General features: G+C 32.3%; 3 protein-coding genes and 1 long non-coding RNA gene across 4 annotated transcripts; 3 read left to right on the top strand and 1 right to left on the bottom strand.

Annotated features, from left to right (window-relative positions):
• On the top strand, window positions 1–2905 carry LOC109797171 (subtilisin-like protease SBT1.7). Its single transcript, XM_020357114.3, has one exon. The coding sequence runs from the start codon at window positions 320–322 to the stop codon at window positions 2585–2587; it is 2268 nt and encodes a 755-aa protein (XP_020212703.1). The 5' UTR covers window positions 1–319; the 3' UTR covers window positions 2588–2905.
• Window positions 2906–7162: 4257 nt separating this feature from the next.
• On the bottom strand, window positions 7163–11743 carry LOC145958356 (uncharacterized). The gene is made up of 2 exons (XR_014434089.1): window positions 9587–11743; window positions 7163–8647 (listed from the first exon to the last, which is right to left on the bottom strand). It is a non-coding gene; the product is annotated as an uncharacterized LOC145958356 (long non-coding RNA).
• A 145-nt stretch (window positions 11744–11888) lies between these two features.
• On the top strand, window positions 11889–12417 carry LOC109797777 (uncharacterized). The gene has a single exon (XM_020357912.3). The coding sequence runs from the start codon at window positions 11904–11906 to the stop codon at window positions 12183–12185; it is 282 nt and encodes a 93-aa protein (XP_020213501.1). The 5' UTR covers window positions 11889–11903; the 3' UTR covers window positions 12186–12417.
• Window positions 12418–18400: 5983 nt separating this feature from the next.
• LOC109797262 (uncharacterized) lies at window positions 18401–19868 on the top strand. The gene has a single exon (XM_083075321.1). The coding sequence runs from the start codon at window positions 18442–18444 to the stop codon at window positions 19624–19626; it is 1185 nt and encodes a 394-aa protein (XP_082931447.1). The 5' UTR covers window positions 18401–18441; the 3' UTR covers window positions 19627–19868.
• The last annotated feature ends 5158 nt before the right edge of the window (window positions 19869–25026 follow it).

The raw sequence follows: 25026 nt of genomic DNA, 5'->3' as shown, positions 1-25026 counted from the left end.
ATAAGGGTAACAAACTCATAAACTAAAGTCACATGTGAACGAAATGAAATATCTTGAATCAGCTAATTGAGATGTTTCCATCCTTGCGCGCACTATGACACTATCCCCACTCTCTCTTTCTCCACTTTCTGTCACCACGCAATTATTTTGAGAACCAGACAACCACCCACCGCTTCCTTACTCTTTTTTTTTTTTCTTTTTTTTTTTTGTGTTCCCGCACAGTCACAGTCACAGTCACAGAAAGTGTGCATTAAAAACAGCACTCGGTAAAGCAGCATCGTCCATTTCCATTTCCCATTCTCCTCGCTCTCTCACAAACATGGGTTCCTTTCGCCAGCCTCTCCTCGCACTTCTCTCGCTTCTGCTCCTGGGTCTCTCCGGTGCGGCGGAACCGGAGAGGACCACTTACATTGTGCACGTGGCCAAATCGGAAATGCCGGAGGCCTTCGAGCACCACACCGTGTGGTACCAGTCGTCGCTGAAATCCGTGTCGGACTCCGCGGAAATGATATACACCTACGACAACGCCATCCACGGTTACGCGACTAGGCTAACCGCGGAGGAAGCGCGTCTGCTGGAGACCCAAGAGGGGATTCTGGCGGTGTTGCCGGAGGCCAGGTACGAGCTTCACACCACAAGGACGCCTCTGTTCCTCGGACTTGACAAAAGCGCGGACATGTTCCCCGATTCGAGTTCCGCGAGTGACGTCATTATCGGAGTCCTCGACACGGGTGTTTGGCCCGAGAGTAAAAGCTTCGACGACGCTGGACTTGGGCCTATTCCTAGTGGGTGGAAAGGCGAGTGCGAAACGGGCACCAATTTCACCGCCAAAAACTGTAACAGAAAGTTGATCGGAGCTAGGTATTTCGTCAGCGGTTGCGAAGCCATGCTTGGTCCGATTAACGAGACGGAGGAGTCTAGGTCGCCGCGTGACGACGACGGCCACGGCACCCACACCGCCAGCACCGCGGCGGGGTCGGTTGTTTCCGGCGCGAGTTTGTTCGGCTACGCGGCCGGGACGGCGCGTGGGATGGCGACGCGCGCGAGAGTGGCTGTTTACAAGGTTTGCTGGAAGGGAGGGTGTTTCAGCTCCGACATTCTGGCGGCGATTGATAAGGCGATCGCGGACAACGTGAATGTATTGTCGTTGTCGCTGGGTGGTGGAGTGGCTGATTATTTCAGAGACCACGTAGCTATCGGAGCTTTTTCTGCGATGGAGAAAGGGATTTTGGTTTCTTGCTCCGCTGGGAACGCGGGTCCTACTTCCGGGAGTCTCTCCAATGTGGCTCCATGGATTACTACGGTAGGGGCTGGCACACTGGATCGTGATTTCCCTGCTTATGTTTCACTCGGGAATGGGCTTAACTACTCCGGCGTGTCGCTTTACAGGGGTAGCGCTTTGCCAGATTCTCCTTTACCTTTTGTCTACGCAGGGAATGCTAGCAACGCCACCAATGGGAACTTGTGCGTCACGGGAACGCTGTCTCCGGAGAAGGTCGCCGGGAAGATAGTGTTATGCGACCGTGGGTTAACTGCTAGGGTTCAGAAAGGTTCGGTGGTGAAATCCGCCGGAGGATTGGGCATGGTGTTGAGCAACACCGCCGCCAACGGCGAGGAGCTGGTGGCCGACGCTCATCTCTTGCCGGCGACCGCGGTTGGGGAGAAAGCCGGTGACGCAATTAAGAAGTACTTGTTCACCTCAGCCAAACCGACGGTGAAGATTGTGTTCGAGGGAACGAAGGTGGGGATTCAGCCATCCCCCGTGGTCGCTGCGTTCAGCTCGCGTGGTCCAAACTCGATCACGCCGCAGATCTTGAAACCCGATCTGATCGCGCCAGGTGTCAACATCTTAGCGGGGTGGTCGAAGTCCGTGGGCCCCACGGGGTTGCCCGTTGATGGGAGGCGCGTGGATTTCAACATCATCTCTGGCACGTCCATGTCGTGCCCTCACGTGAGCGGTCTAGCCGCGCTGATCAAGTCGGCTCACCCTGAGTGGAGCCCAGCCGCGGTTCGTTCGGCTCTCATGACAACGGCTTACACCGTTTACAAGACCGGTGCCAAGTTGCAAGACAGTGCAACGGGTAAACCCTCCACGCCGTTGGATCACGGTTCCGGACACGTGGACCCTGTTGCCGCCCTTAATCCAGGGCTGGTCTACGATCTTAGCGTGGATGATTATCTTGGTTTTCTCTGCGCGTTGAATTACTCATCCTCAGATTTCTTAACCCTGGCCAGGAGAAAGTTCCAGTGCGACGCGAGCAGGCGGTACAGTGTGAGCGAGCTGAACTACCCTTCGTTTGGGGTGGTGTTTGGATCAGGGTCGAGCGTGGTTAAACACACGCGTACCCTGACGAACGTGGGACCCGCTGGGACCTACAAGGCTTCAGTGACGTCAGAGAACTCATCCGTGAAAATCTCGGTTGAGCCGCAAGTGTTGAGTTTCAAGGAAAATGAGAAAAAATCATTCAGCATCACGTTTTCGTCATCGGGTTCGCCCCAGAGAGTAAATGCTTTTGGTTTTGGACGGTTGGAGTGGTCTGATGGGAAGCACGTGGTTGGAACCCCGATTTCAATTAATTGGGATTGATCGTCACACCTGGCATAAGGTTGATCTAAGGTTCATCACTCACTCGAAGAGGGGTGTGTCTTGATTGATTGATTGGCTAGTTATTATATTTATATATGTATTATTATTATTATATTTAACTTTTGCAAACAAAATGTTGGCTTTAACTAGCTGGAAATTAATGATGGCTGGGACCTTGTGTTTGGTTGGTGTGGGTCTGTTTGCTAGCTGGGGGAAATGTTGCAACGGGTAAAAATGTTTGGGTCATCTATTTCTTCCGGTGTACACCATGCTAATCATTGATGAATATTTCTTCAACCATCACTAGGTTTCGTTCAACTATTGCATACCCACTTTAAGCACTAACTTTCCATTTTACTTTAAAGTATTTTATTTGCTTCACGTTGGTTGCAACCATTTTTCACACGCCATACCTCTACTGTGCCTCAACGGTACAATGAATGGTATTCTAGAAGCTGGTTCTAATTTCGGTCAACAAACGATTGTAACTGCGGTCCTGACTATAAAAATTGAGGTTGATAGATTTGAAAGCGCTGAATAATCAAGTGAGGAATGTGTTACATCTACTCAAATCAAAACAACAAGTATAATATACTTTTGCAACTGAATCAATCTGAAAAGTCTTGTGTACAAATAGATGGCACTTGTTCCCCTTTGATATCGATTGGAGGGGGAAAATATGACTGCTACCTGTATGATAAACATGTAGACGATGATATTATTTCATGTATATAACATTTAGTTGTAACACCCAAGCTTGATCTTTGATCAATAGCCATCGTATATTCTTTCTTCGATTTTTAGCTTCTATCAATCCAGGAACCTTAGTTCAGTTGCTTTATACCTCTGGTAATTAAATTTATAGATTACTAATGCTCTGTTTAGAGAGGGAATAGATATGTTTAGAGAATGAATAGATGAGAAATTATTTGATGAAAAATAAGGTGGAATTTGTGTTTGTTTGGTAAAATGAAATTATGTGAGAAATAAAAAAAAATTGATATTTTAAAATTATATTTTATATAGTTAAAATGTTTCATATAAATAAATTAGTAAAACAATTATTATATTATTCCTTTATTTGTTTTAACATATAATATTTGATTTTGATTCTTTTAAATATAATTTAGTAGCATAATCAATTATGTTAGTTATAGTATATTTGATTATGTTATGTTGTTTTCAAAATATTTATTTTGTGTGTGTTTTCATTCTCAAACAAAGATTAATCATTATTTTTAATAGTAAATATTTAATACTAATGTAATAGTTATAAAAAAAAAAGGCATATAATCAACTATCCCAAACCATGATGAATTGATATAATCTACTATCCTAAACTATAATCACCACATGTAATTATGGTCACCTTTATACACAAATAATATGTCAGATAATAGATTACCAATACATCATAATTGATTATGGTCACCACCTTCAGTACACAAATAACATATGATAATGGATGTAATCAAATATGAAATATGTAATCGAATACCTTAAATGATTACAATAATATATAATTAAAAAACATAATTGATTATACATTATTATAATCATTACATAATTGAATATGATAAGCATTTTTTTAACAAGATTAAAAAATGAGCAATGAACAAACAACATATCTTCGCATTTTTTCAAAATTTTATGCAAATCACCTAATTTTAGTGGGTTATTTATTATTATTATTTTTTTTTTTTGCATGGGAGTCGCTCTCATTTACTTTCAAATCCATACAAACTTATGTTCCCAAACAACTCTATTTTATTGAATTACATGCAAATATTCTCTATTAGCTTCATGAATGTTTTTAAAATCAAATTGGTCATTGAATTGATATAGACATTGGTTCAAGATTAATTGATTCAATTGTGGTTGAATCATAATCAAATCGATATTAATAAATTAATTATTATTATTATTATTATTATAATACAAAAATAATATTAAATAAATATAATATTATAATTTTATAACACTAAAAATTAAAATAAATAATTATTTGTAAATTCTTAATATTTAATATATATGTAAAATTCTAAACTATATATAATATACTATTTAAGTTTAAGTTTTAATAAAATATAAAAATATTTATTAATAATAACAAGTTTACATCTAGAATAAAAAATATCAAATAATACAATATAAACTATAAAAAATAAAGATAAAAAATTATAGATTAATATAAATGATTAAATTATATTTATGAAACAAGTATTAAAAATAAGTTATTATAATTTATAATTTTTATTAAATATTATTTTTTATAAAATGTTTTAAATTAAATTTTAAAAATAACTTTTTTGATTGTACTGATTTAAATTGATTTGATTAGTTTTTTTTAACCAATTTTGACTGATTCAATACAAAGTGGTTCTTTAGACCAATCGAATTGATTAAGAATCAATTCCCGATCAAACTGGTCTAACTTATCGGTTCAATCCGACTTTTAAAATATTACATTTTGTACTAAATTATAGTTACCAAATTCATTGTAAAAAAGTAATTGTCTTATGTTTGATTTATAAGAAGATCATAATACATGACAAAAAAAGATGAAAAAGGGCAAGATAAAAGTTTATTTTTGTTACTCAATAAATTATAGGACCAAATTGTCTAAAGTACAAGATCCTCATTATCAGTGTTACCCCAACCCTTACAATCGTCACCCAAGCACACCACCACTAACATCGACAGCTATTGTTATTACAACCTACCATCACTCTATTACTATCATTGTTGTTATTATTGTTTGTGTCACTACTACTACCATCATCAATATTATTATCGTCATCACAATTTTCATTGCTATTATTTCTCATTAAAATAATAGAAAAATTATTATAATAACTAATATTAAAAAGGATAGTGTACTAAATTTAATATTATTTTATTTATATTATATTATCCACCAAACAATGTGCTAAATAATAAATTGTTTAGTAATTTAAGCATCAGTTTAGATCCCTATTTGAACCTTAATGCGTATAAATGCACCCCAAATTTAATTGCATATAATTAAAGACTAATTTTACTTAATTAAATGGTTAAAGTTTGAATTCTAATTTTTAAAAAGGTAAAAAAAAATCAAATTCTAATAAATATTCACTTATTTAATATATATCAAACTCTAACAAGAAAATTGGTATAACCATAAAGAAATGAGTTTTATTTTAATCAATAACAAATAAATGAGTTTGTCTCTTGGGTGACGAATAATTGGGGCACAAATATATTCATTAAATAAAATGTTTTGAATTTATCTTAAAACGGTTGACTAATTATTTTTTATAACTCTCTCAGAAAAGTCTTTCTAAGTCTGTTAAATACCAAAGGATCGTCGCATATCGTGAACAAATTCTTAAAATAGAGGATCAACGAGTATCAAATAATTTTTCTACTTTCGTATCAAAAATATTCTAAAAACATCAATTTGTACGAAAGGTGTTACCCATTTTTTATGCAACTACTTCTACACTTCTAGTTAAATTTGAAAAGGACGAGTTAATATCTTGGATGTAAATGACACCTAGTCGTTCGAAAGTACGTACATGTTAAATATCTGCCTTTTACAAAAAGAAAAAAAAATATAAAGCATCAATTAATATGTTATATTTTTTCTTTTTGACACCATATCACTACAAAAAAAATGCGTGATTTGTGGCGGTTATTTTGGTGGTTTCTGGCGGTTAAAAACCGCCACAAATTGCACTACCGGTGTCATTAATAACCGCCGGATCTACGGTCGCCAAAAACCGTTTGTGGCATATATTCTGTAAACGCTGGTTCTGTGCGCCAAAAAATCCAATCTATTTCTGGCGGTTTGAAACCGCCACAAAATGCATTTTGGTTTGACTTGTTTGACATTTTCTGGCGGTCCAAAACCGCCACAAAAGTGCAGCTCTGTTTGACTTGTTCATCATTTTCTGGCGGTTTTAAACCGCCACAATATTCATTTTAATACCCAATTCAACATTTCTGACAATTTTTAAACCTCCACAAAATTATTATTATTTTTGGTTGTTTACATTTGCTGGTTGTTTTAGATTGCCATTTCTCGCATTTTCTAACAATTTTAAACGTCAAAAATACACTTTATTTTACAGTAATTTTTTTTAAAAATATATTTGGAATTATTTTAAAAGCGCATTTTTATTATAAATTGACAAATAATATTCTGTATATTTTAGACATTTATCAAATTATTATTTAAAATTATCACTAACCATATTAATCATTAAAAATTAATAATGACTATATTATATTGTTATTTAATTCAAGTAACTTATAAATAAAAAATTTACTTGTCAAATTCTAGGATCACTTATTTTAATAAATTATACCTATAATTATAATAATATTTATGTGTTTTGTATGTTTCTTGTTCAAATATAATTACTTAAAGATACATTAAATTAACAACTTTTAACATTATTATAAAAAGAAAATCAAGACAACATCTAGTCATAGGTCTAGCATGACATATTTTTTTTATTATTAAGACATTAACATCCATCAATTTTAAAACATATCCAACATATTAAGTAACTCAAAATCAAATTCATGATCAATGCTCAAAAGTAAAATATGTAAATTGTCCCAAAATTAATCTTGCTTCAAATATAAAAACATAGGTTCAAATTCATGAGTTCATCATGTCTAAAAAAAACAATAATAATGTCAAACTCCATGAACATTACTATCTAATGAAGATCCTCCTTGTAGTGTTGGCATGTCATGTCCACTCCCTTCATCCTATAAAATACAAATTGTTTAATGTTATCCTTATTAATAAAATATGCATAAAATATTAAACTTCAATTAAGTATTAATATAATTTAATTTAGTGCAAAATATAAAACAAAGGTTGTGGATGTTTGCATGAAAGAGTATTTGAACAAGGGTATTCAAAATCACGGGTCATATTCATCAGGATCCAATGGTTTAGAGGCCGCTGATGCAAACTAGAAGAAAATATGATGACATAACTCATAAGCCTTTTTCAATTCAGTGGTAAACAACAAATGTTAATAATATACCTTGAAATCAATTTGCATTGGAAAGTTCAATGAGCATAGCAGAAGAAGACCTTTCTTAGTGAAGAAAAGAACCAGATATCCATTAAAAATGTCCATATCACATAGGCTCATATCTATATCAGGAAGGATGATATTCTGAGCGCAATATAAGCATAAAAAGGGTGATCTTGCATTTGAGAAAGGTATTTTTCCCCAGCCCATTCAGCAAAAAGAAACAGAAAATATATCACATGGGATGCATACGTGATAATAAACTGAGAATGTTTCAGTCCCTAAAATATAATATCTTTCTTCCTAAAAATGCCAACGCCATTTTTATCCCTAGAAGATGATCTAAGATGCTATTCCAAGTTCCCTTTGTTATATTCATTTTAATAAAACTAAAATGTACTTTATTAATCACATGCAAAGTTTTATTTTATATTTTTAGCTATACAAAAAAAGAAAAAAAATTTCATTCCATTCTAAATCAACCGATGTGCATGTAAATAATGTATCTAAATCGACTAGATGTACTTCACATTTTTGGTTTCTAAATAATGTAGCAAGATCAACCAATGTGCAACTAAATGTTTCCCTTAACTTCCAGAGGGAGATGCATTCCCTAGACAAGAAAAATCAGATCGCTGAATTTAATTCCTTTAAAATGAATTGTTCAGTTTATAGAATAATAGCCCGTTTGGTTAAGTCTAAAAATGGAATTTATAATTTCTTCCAAAGCAAAAACGCAATCAGACTCTAAAACTTACCTATAAACCTTTATGTGTAAGCTTTTATGGTTTCTATTATATTCGTCACGAAAATCATGTTAGTCTACTTTCTCTACAATCAAATGATGAATATAATCGTGCAAATAAACATGTTAACCGGGTAAAGAAAAGCTTTCACTTATATGAATTAAACATTGCTTCTAGCGAAGCATCTTCTGAACTCCGGGTACAACATCAAACACTCTTACCCTCCTGCAAACCAATCCCTTGCAAGTAATGTTCTGCATCCAAGGCTGCCATACACCCTGCACCAATAATATGAATTCCATTATCCTTTGGGAGAATAAAGCTATTGCTACACTAAATCTGATTCTGATTGCGTTATACATATTATTATTGACACTTTTAAATGCAATGGCCACCAAACAAAGTCAAAACCACAAACAATGAAATCATTTTGATGGCACGATATAACTTACTCCTAGTTCAAAAAATTCGAATATAAGGCAAAATAATTAGCTGATTCCATATTCTTACAATTCGCCCCGTTCAATTCAATTATTTATATCAGAGTAAATCCCCTGTATTTTGACTCCTGTTTCCCTTACAAGAGCAATGCAAAATTGGGTTCATAATCAAACAAAATCAATGACTAATCCACTTTGAGCTTCAAATACCAGATTGTATTCTTACTCTATTAGTTATTTTAAATTTTTAATTCCGTATTCTGTCTTGTATAAATGACTAACCCCAAATAAGAATTGAAAAGAAAAAAAAAACAGAACTTAGAATCACTATGATTTCCAAGTTCTAACAGAACATAGTTGATAGAAATACTATTATCATATAGTGTACAGATAACTGGGGTGAAGGTGAGCCAACTAAAGATTATATCTTACATGATGCACAATGCTGAAAGTATGCTGTAATATATTCAACATGTGATTCTACCAAATGTCGTTGCCAAATAAAAATAGAAAACATTAAGAACATGGGAGAAAACATGAGTTCCACCACAATGTTTCAAAACCAGGCATCATATGAACCTACTCAAGACATAACATGTTCAAAACAATCTAATTTGATTCAAACTGATATATAATGGAAAACGCAGAGAACAGGGAAACAAAACATGGCCATCAAATTCAAAACACGAGGAATCATCACATCACATGAATCCCTAACTATAACAAAGCAAAACAATTTAATTTACTCGAAGATAAGGGTTATGAAACAAGAATTACCAGTGCCAGCAGCAGTAACAGCTTGCATATACTTCTTATCTGAGACTCTAAACTTTCTTATTCTCTATCTCTTTCTTCCAATTTCTCACCTATACTAAAACCTTATAGTCAATGTGTGGCAAGGGTAGGGGTGGCAAGCAATCCATTAATCTACCATCCATCCAATTCATCCCCAAGAAATTCCACCAAATCCATCCATTATACAATATAATATTGGCCCAACTAGTTTTGGAAATGTTGCAAGTGAGCCTGTTGGTCGCATGCAGACTACATCCCACTAACAGCGTACAATTGAAAATGATCAGAAGTCTGAGCATTCAAGGGGATCAGTACTTTATGTAAGTTTTGGATGCCAAACCAGGCTCACTCATGCTCAACTTGTTGAACTGGCTCATGGGCTTGAACATTGTGGTCATAGTTTCATAGTTTGAGCAGAAACTCTTATCTATCTATTCAATTCATTTCTTCTATTTATCAGTTAGGAACCCATAATTGACTTATGCATAAAAACCACCCCTCTAGAAATGTAAAACCATAATTTCCGACGAAAATAGAGAAAGAGAAACGCGAGTGCAATACCAAATGAATCCCCGACAGGATTTGAAATTGAAACTCTCTTAGCAAATTTCGCTGTCCGATTCGAAGCTACAGGGACAACACAACCATGTGCAAAATTCAGGAGAATAGGAAATGATAGCTTAGACAGAAACAAATTGACTTAGACAGAAACAAATTGTATATGAAATCCTAATCTAAGATCAATTGAATGCATACATTTCCCGCGTGCAGGTTTCGTAACCTAGGTTTTGATTCTCATTAGAAAATGGCAAATTGTGAGTATGAGTCGAAGAAAACAGAACAGATTTAATGCACTTGGATGATTGAAAACTCACTATGAATGGATTAATCGAGTAGAAAAGAGAAGCTCCTCACGAACAGTAATAATAGAGACGAAAGAGCAAACGAAGGAGCTTGAACAGTAATATTGCGGTTGTTTAGGTTGATAATTTTGAACTAAAATTGTAAAGGTGAGGGTGAGATGAAGAAGGCAAAGAGAGGATTCGAGGTGCTGAAGCACATGGACGGACGCGCGGAAACTGGGGATGGCGGGTTCGTGAGGCTTGAACTAGAAATTGTTTTTTTTATTTCTTTTAAATTGATTTTATAAGTTTTTTTTAATTTCATAAAAGAACTAAAGCACGTATAATTAATTAAATAAAAAATTATTGAACGTTTTAGCGGTTTAAAACCGCCAGAAAGTGTCAACACAGTAACGATTATCATTCCTGCGGTTTAAAACCGCCAGAAAGTGTCGATAATTTGTAGCATTTGTCATCCTTTCCACAAATGTAACAATTTTTTGCGGTTTATGGAAACCGCAAAAAAAAAAACCGCCAATAATTACCTATTTTTTTGTAGTGTATTAATATATTCTATTTAATGATCGAAGAAAATACCTAAATTTGTCCCAGTACAGAGAAACATGGGCAGGGCGGGCAGAGCAAGTCAGAACTTTTGAATCAATTTTTTTTAGTATTTATATAAAAATATTTTAACATCATAAATAATTTTTTATTATTTATATATTTTTATTTTTTAATAAATTATATATCAATATTATATATATATATATATATATTTATAAATTTAAATTAATATGAAAATTTTAATCTATCAATTTATAATATTTTTTATAAATTTTAAAAAGAAAAAAATATTTTTAAAATAATTTTGATATATTTAAAAAATAAAAAAATCATGACCAGTCTCTCTCCTTCCACCCTGAACGGGTACTAAAGATTACTAAGTACTAAAATAACAAAAAAATTAATGTCAATTACTTATATATAATATTTTAATATAATTAATATTAAATATAAATTTAAAATTATTTATAATATTTTTCTTAATTTTTAAAATTTATAAATATCCAAAATTATTCACAAATTTTTTATAAAATTTACTAGTATATGCTCTCGCATATATAGAATAGACATGAGACAAATTTTTAATAGGAAAGGTACCCTCCTACTCCGTTCCCACGTGTCATTGCCATCCCCTAATAAAGAGTGATAAAAGAGAAAATTTATAAGCAGTGCATGAACTTACAAATTATGATAAAAGAAACTCCAAACAATACGTGGAGCTGAGAAGTATGTGGAAACTCCCCTGGTTGAATGATGATATCTTGTGGATGTAAATGTGAAAGACCTCCTAAAGGTGCCACGTTTCCCTATAATTTGTGTTGGATCGCCACGTGTGTTACACTCAGCCAAGTGGCGTAGCAGCTAGAAAATACTAGTGTCCTATATAAAGCATGTTTCAAAGTGTAGAGAAGAAGAAGCGAGAGAGAAAGATGGAGAAGCAAATGTCAAAGGAGTCAGGTAAAGAAAGCACTGAGGGGCTTCCAATGAAGGACAGTCCCTACATGAATTACAAGGACTTGGAGGATTACAAGCATCAAGGTTATGGCACCCAAGGTCACCAAGAACCAAAGACAGGTCGTGGAGCTGGAGCCACTGAAGCACCCACTCTCTCTGGTGCTGCACTTTCCTCTCAGGCACAACTCACTGCCAAAGATAAACTCAATACCAAATGAGCCCCTTAATTAATTAATTCACACTTCTCCTTCCCTTAATACCAAATGGTTTCTTTTAATCTGGGATACAAGACTTTGCATTTAGCGTATTGTATTTTTCTATATAGCACGTTTTGGATGTTGACATGTTGTGGCAGTAAATCCTCCTTTCTCAAATTTAGATTATATCAGGATAGGGTGTGTTTGTATTTGTGATACCATGGATAGAAATGATACTTTTACTCTTATTATATTTTTTGGTCCCATGTTGAGTCATGTCTTTACAAATTGAGAAAAGTAGTTATGGTATTTTTTTTTTTTTTTACCTTTGTGGGTATCAATTATTCTTTTCATGAAAAGATATAGAGTAATCATTCTTGATTGGAAATTGATTCTTTATTTTAATTCTTCTTAAGTAAGATTGCTGTGGATGTGCATGAGATTTTGGATTGGATTATGGAGTATAGATGAGTTAAAAGGGATACATGTGATTTAGGGAGAAAAAGTGCAAGTGATTCTGTATCTGGAATTGACGTTTCCAGCTGTATGGGTCGACAACCAACTTAAACAGGGCCTATTTCCAGGAAAGCTGGGCCTTATCAATATGAATTGTCTCATTCTCACGGAATACACAAATAATTTTGTTTAGTTCCTTTTAGTTACGAGATAATGATTTTTTTTGGAATTCAAAAAAAGAAATTAATCAATTTATTGAGGAGATGATATCGATTCACGTAGCTGATCTCTATTTTTGGAAAGAAAATAGTATTCAGAGATTAGGTAATTTTTCAATTCTTGTCAAAAAATAGTTTTTGAAGAATTAGATTCCGATAGTTAAATATGATTTTGCTCCTTTAAAATTTTATTTTATTTAGTTTTAACCTAAAAAAAAATATTATTTTAATCCTAATATAATATTTATTTTTAATTATTTTTTAAACACTATTAATTTTTACTTTTAAAATAAGCCACTTCAGCATTCAAATGATTTTTTTTTAATTTAAAAATCCATTATTTTAAGATAATGTTATTCCATATTATTTTTTTAAATTTTAAATATTCATTATTTTAAAATATTGTTATTTTTTAGGGTAAAAATTAAATTTATATTTAAAACTTTGTTATTCTAACTTAGACATCGAAGTTTTAGAAGTATTTAATTATTTTTTTCTCTTTATTTTGTTTTCATTTTCGGCAAAGAAAATCAAGGACTTCTTGTTTTTAAAAGGTAGTATTTAAAGTTAAAGGTAACATCTTAAAGTTTGAGGGGAAAAAAGTATTGTTTAGAGTAGTTTGTATATTGAGTTAAGAGTTATTAAGAGTGAAAGGGTGTCATTAAAAATCGAGAACTTAGAACTCGAAGAAAATCTAAAATTAGACATTTATGAACATGGTAATAATAGTGGAGAAAGAAAAAGCTGACTTGTAAGGATATTTTATTAAGAGTCTCAAGTAGCATCTTAGAGTTTGTAGCATCTTAGAGTTTGAGGAGGAAAAAAAATAGTATTGTTTACAAATTACAATAGTTCTTATATTGAGCTAAGAGTCATTGAAAGTGAAAGGATGTTATTAAAAATCGAGAATTTAGAACTTATAAAGTTATAACGAAAGCGCGAAAGCGTGAAATTGAAAAAGAAATTATTAAAATATTTATATTTATATCTGATAGTAAATAGTAAAAAAATTTAAGCGTAAAATTCATTTTTTTAAAAATTTATCTTAGTTCTAAAATAATTAATATTTTAAATTAAATTTTTTTATATCAATAAAATAATAGTGATTTAATTATTAATATGACTTATTTTAACAATAAACATTAATAATGTTTTGAGGCCACAGTTCAGGCTAATTGGTTGCAAAATTTTATTTCAGGACTTGGAGTAGTTGATAGTATTGTCAGGCCGCTGAAAATTTATTGTGGTAATTCTGCAACTATTTTTTTTCTTTCTAAAAATGACAAGTATTCCAAAGGTGCTAAGCATATGGAATTGAAATATTTTGCAGTTAAAGAAGAAGTTCAAAAATAAAGAGTGTCAATAGAAATATTAGCACTAATCTTATGATTGCCGACCCTTTAACAAACCAAAGTATTTAATGGCCATGTAAAGAATATGGGCATTATGTCTACTAGTGAATGTTGAATGTTAATGTTGTTATTAATGCCTATTTGACACTCTGAGCTAATTTAATATATACAAGTTTATGAAATTTGTGTTTTCTACTTTATGTATATGCATGCAAATTATGATGTAGAAAACATATTATGTGTTTATTAATAATGAAAGAGTGACTTTATGTTTGAACCCATTATGAACTTCTCATTTTACAGTCATATTAAGGAGAAGGATAATATAGTAGTACATGGAAGGAAATGTTTTGATTAAATGACATGTAACCACCATGACCCTTATTACTTATATGTATCTTTAATTATGATTAATGGTGGAGCCAATTTATCTAAGGTGTTTAATGCACATTATGATTTATGTAATTATTAAATCATGAAGTGTTATGACATCACATGAGTCAAGTGAGAGAATGTTATAAAATATTAAATAACACTATAATATGACTCATGTGAATTAAGAACTTAAACGTGATTTAATAAAATAAAAGGACTTATTGACAAATATGGATTATTTTCAAAATTTATAACTGCCGATAACTAACTTGATGGAAGTTGGTTGAATAAGAGGAACTATTTGAGTTCTATCTCTGCCATATGAAACAACTCTCATTATTTTACCATCAAAGAAAGTGATGTGAGAATATGAAGTATGGAAAGAGATAGATCGAAGAAATGTGATTGAAGAACTTATTCTCATTACGGTTGTCATGGATCAAGGTAAGTCTTTCTTACTATTATAAATATATGTGAGAATCATAAATTCTAAGATTCTTATAGCATGCAGTAATTTTCTTAAATCATGAATGATATATATAGGCTACAACTTACAAGTAGTGCCTCGTGGGAGGATTTAAAAAATCATAAGATGAAGTACTTATTTCTTTGATCTCTTTCTTGAAAGGTCTTGTTTTTGTTGGTTGAGGTTTAGGTTATATGTTGTAAGGTTCATGATGCCTGTCAGTATGTTTTTATTTTTGTACATAAACAATTTTATTATTTCATAAACGATCATATTATACTTGATTTTATTTAATTATTAATTAAAATATGTGCAATCTGAAACATAAACATAAACATAAAAACAATATTATCCTTTGAAAAAGGATCAAATTATACTTGGCTCATATAAAGTATAAGTAAAATATGTTTTTCAAAAAGATAATTCAAGCGTCCTAAAGGCCTTCACGAAGTTATTATAAAATTTACAATAATGTAATAATTAAAATGACAAGACTAAAACTAAACAACTAAGAATTACAAATATTATTTCAAAGTCTTGAATGTTATATCTATTGGAACTAAAACTCATAAAAGAAAACAATCATGAAGCTTAATTAAGTTTTGCTTCCAACATCATCTATATTTGGCTGCTTTCAACATTATCTATATATTTAGCTGCACTTCACCGGTAAACGGTGTTTGACGAAAAAATAAAAAAAATAATTCAACAAAATAAAGGAGTACAAATATACCTTACATCATGTTCTTAATACCTATATAAATAGACCAGAAAATATATGCAAATGCAAATAGAATTTAACACTTAAATACACCTCATAAATTATAACTTTTATATTTTTATTTTAAGATGTATGTAATATCATTAAACTCAATTTCTTATATTTTAAGGTAGATTAGGAGTATATGTCAATCAATGGATTATTGTACAATGGGTATTTGATCAAGTCATTCTTAACTAAGATGAAGATTTACTGGAAATTCGTCATGATTTCAAACTTTCATTAGGGTACTCATTATCAACAATTTGAAAAATTTTCAAATGGACAATTTCTATGAAATCTTCCAATTTCTTATTTTATTATGTTCAAATGTATGTATTCCCTAAAAATTTGTCAAGGTTTCTCCATTCTCAACATTTTGATAAGTAGCTCCCAAATTAAGAAAATTCCCAAGTCAAGTTTGATGACCATAGAGATTTCCTTGATCAAATTCACAACCAAATTTCAAAACAATGCATAATGCACTTGATGCATAACTACAAACATTGCACTTAATATCTCATTCCTAAATAACAAATGACCAAGTTTTAGGCATAGACTTAATGAATGACAAAATTGTACACTTAGACTTAAAAAATGACTAAACTTTAGGCTTAAACTTAACAATTGGCTAAGATTTTAGGCTTACAAAATAAGAGAAATTTTGGTCCATAAAATTGAGGGATGAATAACTTCTATTTCCAAATAAGAGAGAAGTTAAAGGAGTAAGGTTGAGGAGTATTTGAATTATTTGCCAAATATACATAAGCTTCCTTAATAAAAGAAGGATCCACCCTTAAGTATGTCTAATTTTTATGCAAAAACAAGAAATAAAGAAGAGAATGAGACATAAAATACTATATTCTGTTATCTTATGAATCATAATTTCTCAACTAAATTTTAAATAGATATTTAAATATTGTTATGGATTGAGTTTATAGTCAAACCTGTATGACAAGTTGCGCTGGCCCAAAATGCCTTATTGTTAGGAATTAGCCCTTATCGTTAGGAAGTAGCCCTTGATTGAAGTCAATAGTTTGTTGCATGGTACCTAGTGAGCTGTCCTTGCCAGTGAGAGACATTCAGATGCAACTCATCTTCGACTCTTATAAACACTACCATTATCATTACATAAGGCAAACATTCAATAAAAATTATCATTTTGTTAATATATTATTATTGACTTAAGCATTACGATACCTTTTGTAATTGGTGTCATCCATTTCTCATGATGTTTTATTTGCATGAGAACACCAACCGGTCTAAGGAGAATTAGATTTTAGCCTACTAGACGCATTAAAATTAACATTATGAGTCCAATATAATACCAATTGTCCACCTCATCAGGCATGTTAGCATTCACCTTAGACATTCTATCCATGTCCATCTCAAATGCCGGAATAACGATCCAACATATTTTTAAACCTAAAATAAATTTCAAGCTGATGCCTTATTAATTAATTCAAGAATGTGTTGGTTAAAAATGATATATTAAGAGATGATTTATTTAAAAGTAATGATTTGCTGATTTTAATTTTAGTGAGAATTGACATATTAAGAGACAATTTATTTAATTAAATTATTGACTAATTGATTTTTTAGTGAGTGGAAGTTATATATATAAGAAGATATAGAAGCCTTACAAAAATAAAACAACTTTTGGAGGCCTAAAGCAAGAGTTTGCCTAGCCTTATACTTTGGTTGGCATTGCTTAAATGGTTCATTAGTGCAGTGTACCATGAATATGTTGACTATCCGTCTTAAACACTTCTTCATCAATTTATTTTTCGTAAAAATGTTAAACCAATAAAATAGATAATAATACAGTAAAGAGAAATTAAGGGGGGGAAAAGCACATAAAAAGTTATTGTAAAACTTATTATAAGAATAAAATTATTTTATTCATATAATATTTTTAATTATGAAGAAGGTCTAACTTAGTTGGTTGAGCAAAATATACAAGCTATAAATCTCTTGTTACATGTCTAATACTCATATATTCAAAATACACTCATTTTTATTTTACATCACACTGTTTGTAAATCAATTTCTCTCTCGATCTTTTATTTTTTATTTTTTGTTTAATTAATTTTTTATATTTATAATTAAATTAATTTTATCTTTTTGTCCCCATAATTAAAAACCTATAAATTTGTTCATTCTCTTATACATCCCGTGGGTGTACGTTAAATTTTTTTTCCTGATAATAACATTATCGTCATTTTCAAGAGAGAATGCATTACCGTACGTACTTCATGTTTCATCTTCCCGTATAATTCAATTTCAAATTATACCTCGTCCCCACACCCACACTAGCACTATTTGGCAAGACAAACCCACCAAATGTTCATTTCCAGAAAAATAGCACCAAATAGTAGATATATATAGAGAGGTCCTCTTTCTACTAATGGATAATGGCAGGCCCAAAAAGTCACACTTCCTTTCTTCACTCCGAAACAAGTAAATCAAGTCACTATTTTCTCGGGTCGCTCAAGTGATCACTACACTGCCCCCATTTTATTTCTTACTTTAGTGCTGGGCACCACCTTCCTTTCTAATTCATTATTCAATATTATATGAACATGTTATAACGCAAAGTAAAATAAAATCTTTGTTAATTATCTTTAGTGATGTCCACTCACTATGCGAGATGGAGATATTCCTTAAAGTGATCGAGTCTACCATCTGTTGCTACCTCCTTTATATTCTAAATGTCCGTATTCGTGTCACTCTGTCACCCACACACTACCCTTCCCCCTTCAAGTACCTACCTTTACTCCTTATTAATTCACCCCTCCCCACCTTCCCCGACACCTTTCGAATTACCAAACCTGTTGGTTCCTTAATGGCCACAAACATCGTCCAAGCAAAATGGGAAAATAACGCCGAACAAGAGGAAGAGGAAGAAGAAGACCAAGAAGAGGAAGAAGCCTTGTCTCTTTGCGATCTTCCAATCGACCAACCACCAAACCAACAACACTCTCATGCCAACGAAGCAACACAAGAGGACTTCGATTTCCGCTCATGGGGTGCTCCCTTTGAAATGTGTGTGGCCGATGAGGTTTTCTTCAAAGGCCAAATTCTCCCCTTGCGTCTCTCCTTCAGCTCCGAAGCTGGCTTATTGGCCACACCCACAACAGGGTCTCATAAAAAACATTATGGTAAGCAATCAAGTTCCGAATCCTTGGATTTCACGAGTAATAGTAGCAGTAGAAGTAGTAGTCTCAGAAGCCAAAACTCATCAAGTAGCACTAGCTCCACAACTACAACTACTACATCCCCAAGAGCTAGAAACCAGTTTCACACACACCCAAGTCCCAAACCTCAGTTAAGAGCACCGACCCCATCAAGTTTGGGTAACCAAGGTAGAAAATCAACGTCAGCATGGGGAATTTTCCGTCTGGGTGTAGTCCCTGCTCCCGAGATAGGGTTACAAGACCTGAAGATTCGTAATAACAGAAGCTGCGTGAGTCGGAATAGTAGTAGCGGTAGCAGCAACAACAGTGGAAAGAGTGTTAACAGGAACAAGGGCAGTCATAACAAGGTTTTGAAACAGTTGGTTGGGAAAGGCGGTGGTCTATTGAGTGGTTGTGATTGTTCTCTTGAAACGGTGCAATCGAACACGGTCATGATGATAAAAGGTGGTGCTGCTGCCAAAAGCGTGAACAAGACAGAAAGTACAACGCACGCCGCGAAAGAAAAAGTGGTGGAGTCGAAGAAGAAGCACAAGGAGGGGAAGAAGGTTACGTCACGTCGTAGTAGAACGTTTGAATGGCTAAAGGAGCTTCATGCAACTCATCCTGACGAAGAGCCTTTGTTATCAAACGCATCATGAGTGCTGGTGTCGCATGCTTATACTTTACTTTTATTAGATTAGATTAGATTAGATTAGATTGGATTGGCTTTCTTTCTTTACTTTTATTTGAATTAAATTATAATATTCTAGTCAAGGCGCTGTAATCAAAAGTTCTTGCTTTCTCGTGAGAACGAGGTTGTAATCAATTTTTTTTTAAAATTCGTTTTTTGATGTTACTATGTTGGTTGTAAATTAATTAATAATTGAATTGGGTTTGTTGAGATATTATGTTAATTAATGTGGGTGAGGTTTGTGGCCATGATGGAGTCTTAAATGATAAGCTCCAACATTGGTAGTGAAAATGGGTACGTGTTTATGCTTGTCATGATTGAAGTGTGAATATCGATGCTTTTGGGTTGGTTGGGTGGAGAATGTGAAATAGGATTTGGGGACTGCACCAAGTCATGCGATTGGAGAGAGAAAAGACGGAACTCAGGATGGGAAGACCGTGAAATGAAAAGCAAAATAAAGAGATTGAGATAAGAAATAGATATTAAGTTATACGGAGGTGGAAACTATTTTTCTTTCATTCTTGTCTTTCTCATTTCGTACCATCGTAAAAGAGTTTATATATAAATGTATATTATGAATAACAAGAAGATAAATTTGTTTTTGTCTGTGGTCGATGGCATTACGAAGAAAACAATTGTTGGTTTTGGTCGTAAAGATGAAAAAGATGGATCCAAAATGGTACGTTACACTAGAAATTAATCCAATCTTATCCGTAGACCTTTTGAATAGCGATGAAGAGAATTAGTGGAGAAAGCCCGTGCACGAGTTAATATTAATAAATTTTGTATATTGTTTTGAAATTAGTTAATATAATAATCACATCATGTATATGTACAAAAAGACAAAAAAAAATGTTCCAAAAAATCACATCACGTATAGTTGCTTTTGGGCTAACAGTCGTAACTCAATTCAAGGCCCACCGCGCATAGGCTACTCAGAACCAAGAGCCATACAACATTTACTCATGAAAGGGGGAAAATACCAAAGATGACAAAGTGTAACTGAAACCTAAGGGTATTTACAAAAATATTCGCAAGGTCGGAGATGTTAGACTTATTTTTAAATTTTAAATTTAAAGTTATAGTGACCGTAATTTTTCTCGCTCACTTTTTTGTTTTTTTTTTCCTTCATGTTTTTTATTAGGTCAAAGTTTAACCATCCACTCTTTTATCATTAAAAGATGTTACTATTGGATAATGAAAATGATTTATCTATAGATCCTAAAAAAATAGGGATCCGCTTTTATGATGGCCAAAAATTAAACTCTATAAATTATATGAGTCTTCGACCTAAACATATTCAAGAAGTAAATACACACCCATCAATTTAGAGTGTTAAGAGTTGGAAGTATTGTGTGTATTTTGACTTTGTTTTAGAGAAAATAATGGTTGGAGTATATACAAATTGTTTTTATGTATATGTATGATCTGTTGAATTTTATTCATCAAGAAATTCATTCATAATTTTGGGTCTATGTATGAGACGAATATACACCCACAAATTTATTTTTAGTATGGATCTAGGTACAAGTACTAAAATATCTATCTGAGTTCGTTCTTATTATATTAAATAATGTGTGAAAAGTAATTATACTTTTACTTAAATAAATATATTTACATGGATTTGAACACACTAATGTTATATTTATTTATTTTTAATATTAAGTGTATTTGCATTTAATATTATTTTTGAGTTATTTATGAATGGATTTTGAATATAATTATTGCAATTATTTTAATTAAAATTTTATTAATTTATTATTATGAAAAGGAGTATTCACCTATCCTAAACTTTAATTTTATCCTAATCCTTAAACTTTATCACATTTGTAAATAGATGTCATAAACTTCAACTTCGTTCCAAATAATCCTTAAACTTTACTTCTTTTGCAAATAAATACTAAAAACTTAAATTCCATTCTAATTGATATTTAAATTTTATCCTTTTTTAAAAACAAGTTTTTCTTATCAATTTATAGGTAAAGGTTAAAATATTTTTTTTACTCTCTATAGTTTCACTTACTTTACCTTTTAGTTTCTATAATTTAAAATAGACATTTTTAGTCCTTTATAATTAACTTTTCCAATCCTTTTTACTCCTTATAGTTTAATAGACATTTTTAGTCCTTATACTTATTTTTTCCAATCCTTTTTACTCCTTATAGTTTAAGATATATCTTTTTAGTTCCTATACTTGCAGTTTTGTGATCATTTTAGTCACCTCATAATTTTTTGTAACATTTTTTGTTTTGTGTTGATATGATAAAGATTTTTAATTTTGTGAGGGTAAAGCAAATGGTATCTCAACAATTAACATCGTAAATGAGAGTACAAAAAAGTTACGAAATATTGAGACCTAATTTAAAATAATGCCAACAAAATAAATTTAACATAATACACATAAAGTTGAATTAATTAATACATTCATCGCATCATCATGAAAGAGACAATATTACAAAAAATTAATGATAAGGTTCAAAAAGATAAAAATAAAAATAAAAAAACTACAAGTATTGAGACTAAGAAGACTTATTTTAAACTATAAGAACCAAAAAATATTGAAAAAAACAAGTACATGAACCAAACAGATCTATTTGAAATTATAAGAACTAAAAAATAAAGTAAGTAAAATTATAGAAACTATAAAAGTATTTTAACCATAGTTAAATTATTTATCTTAAATATCAATCATTCATTTTGTTACAATTATTTTTTAAATGTAATAAAAATATGAGTTTACAAAGAAAGAAACTAAAGAGACAATGTTACAAAAAATTAATTATAGGGTTTAAAAGATGAAAAACACTACAAGTATTGAGATTAAAAAACCTATTTTAAATTATAAGGCCTAAAAAAGATTAAAAAAGATAAGTAAAAGAGATGAGAGAAAGATAATTGAAGGAGAGAAAAAATGTTTAAAGTAAAAAAATTAAAAAAGAAAGAATTGAGGAAAAAAGTCGAACAACAAAAAAAATATTATTCTTTTTATTCTCGCGCATTGTTTATTTGTGCTAGGTCTCTTATAAGGGAACTTAAAGATGTGCTTCCAAAGAAAAAAAAATGCAAATGTATATGAGCTTTCAAAGATGCAAATATGTCTCAAAGCTTAAGGAACTTGGTGGATTTTCCATATTTTGATCCAAGTTTGGACACTTGCATAGCTTACCAAAGTTAAAAAATATTCAAGATGAAAAAGAAATGAAGATAACTAGAGAATGGTTGACTTCTAAAGCCAATGATGAGTCATTTTCTACTACTCTAATCCTTTGTTTAACATTGGATTGTTGACGTACTTAATTCTTCTTTTCAACCTAATTTTGTAACTTATTTTATCTTGATGTTAAAGGAAGAACAACACATAAAGATTTAATTGGAAAAACAATTCAATGATGTGGTAAGTCCATATATAAACAATATGTGCAAAACTTGATTAAAGAATGAATCATGTCAAAAAGAGAGGGAATGATAGAAACCTATCGAGGTGTCACTAGTACAAAAATGGCTTTTAAAATCGGGGTTTTAAAATCGGTCATCAGGTAGCCGATTTTAAAAGTGATGCGGTGGCAATTTTGTAAATAATGGCATTACTTTTAAAATCGACTACGTTATGACCGATTTTAAAAGTCTCTGACGCTACTTTTAAAATCGGCTCTTGAACAGCCGATTTTAAAAGTCTACTTTTAAAATTGACTGTTCAAGAGCCGATTTTAAAAGTAGCCGATTTTAAAAGTCTACTTTTAAAATCAGCTATTGAGTAGCCAATTTTAAAAGTATCACTTTTAAAATCGGTTATTAAACAGCCGATTTTAAAAGTAGTATCAGAAAATTAATTACACTATCTCTGCTCCTATTGCTCCATTCTCTACTATTTTGCTTCAATATCATATATTCTTCCTCTTTACTCTCTGAGACTCTCATTTGAAGTGTGCATCTTCTCATTTTCTGGGACGAATACAACATTGAGGTAACATTTTCGTTTCATGCGTCTTATTTCGTTGTTTCTGGGCGAACTTTGAGTCTGGAACGGCCCTGGAACGGCCCCAGAACGGCCTGTACTGCAAGCAGAACGGCCCGTACTACAAGAAGAATGGCCTATACTGATTGCAGCACGGGTCGTTCTGCATGCAGTACAGGCCGTTCTGCTTGCAGAACAGCCCGTTCTGGGGCCGTTCCAGACACTGAAGCAGTTTTAGGCATTTTTCTAAATTGGACCCCTTGTATGTATGTGTTATATATTTGTATTTTATTAATAATTTGTGATATAATTAATGTCTACCTAGTAATTTAGTGTTTAGAAAAATTAGGTGGTTTATTTGATTTTTATAAATTAGTATGATGTTATATTTATGCACATATTGAGTGAACCTTAGTTTCCCTTTTGAAATTTAATACAAATGATTAAAATAGTGAGATTAACGTGCATGGTCTATGTTTTTTTTTATGAAGAACAGAAGTTATGGATAAAAGTTGGTTATTGAATCGAAGTTGAATACATGCATCATGTATAAGTGATGAGTATGAGACTGGAGTAGAATATTTTATTGAATATGTAATACGAAATGCTAATGATGATATGAATGGAAGGTTTTTTTGTCCTTGTGTTAATTGTTGTAATGCGACTCGCCTAGAACTTGATGTTATAAGAGAACATCTTTTGTGTGATGGATTTCTTAACAATTATACACGTTGGATATGGCATGGTGAAAATGTTGACATTCAAAGTGAATCAGTCGAAACTCAAACTCAAACATTTACACAAGAGATAGATATGGATGATCGGTTAGAGGAGATGCTTCGTGATGTTGGTCCAGAATCATTCAAGCGTGCACATATGTATGAAACTATGTGCAACGATTTGGAGAAGCCGTTGTATCCAAACTGTACAAAATTCACAAGACTTTCAGCGATATTAAGATTGTTCAATTTGAAGGCAAGAAATGGATGGAGTGATAAAAGCTTCACAGAATTGTTAGAGCTACTGAAAGAAATGCTTCCAGAGGGTAACACATTGCCTAATCGTAACTACGAGGCAAAAAAGGTGTTGTTTCCTATGGGTTTGGAGTATAAGAAGATACATGCGTGTCCAAATGATTGTATGTTATATCATGGTGAGTTTGAAGGGTTGCATCAATGTCCAAGATGTGGGTTGTCACGATATAAAAAGAAACAAGATGATTCTGATTATGATGTGAGCACTAAGGGTCCTCCAGCGAAGGTTTTATGGTATTTTCCAATTGTTCCAAGATTAAAACGTTTGTTTGCTAATGCGGATGACGCAAAGCTAATGAGATGACATGAAGATGAAAGGAAGTGTGATGGAAGTCTTAGGCATCCAGCAGATTGTTTGCAATGGAAAAAAATTGATTCT

The sequence above is a fragment of the Cajanus cajan genome, chromosome 5 (genome assembly GCF_000230855.2).
Source record: "Cajanus cajan strain Asha chromosome 5, NIPB_CcT2T_4, whole genome shotgun sequence".
NCBI lineage: Eukaryota > Viridiplantae > Streptophyta > Magnoliopsida > Fabales > Fabaceae > Cajanus > Cajanus cajan.
Note: the sequence above shows the minus strand (reverse complement) of the source record. Positions and strands in the feature narration are given on the sequence as shown.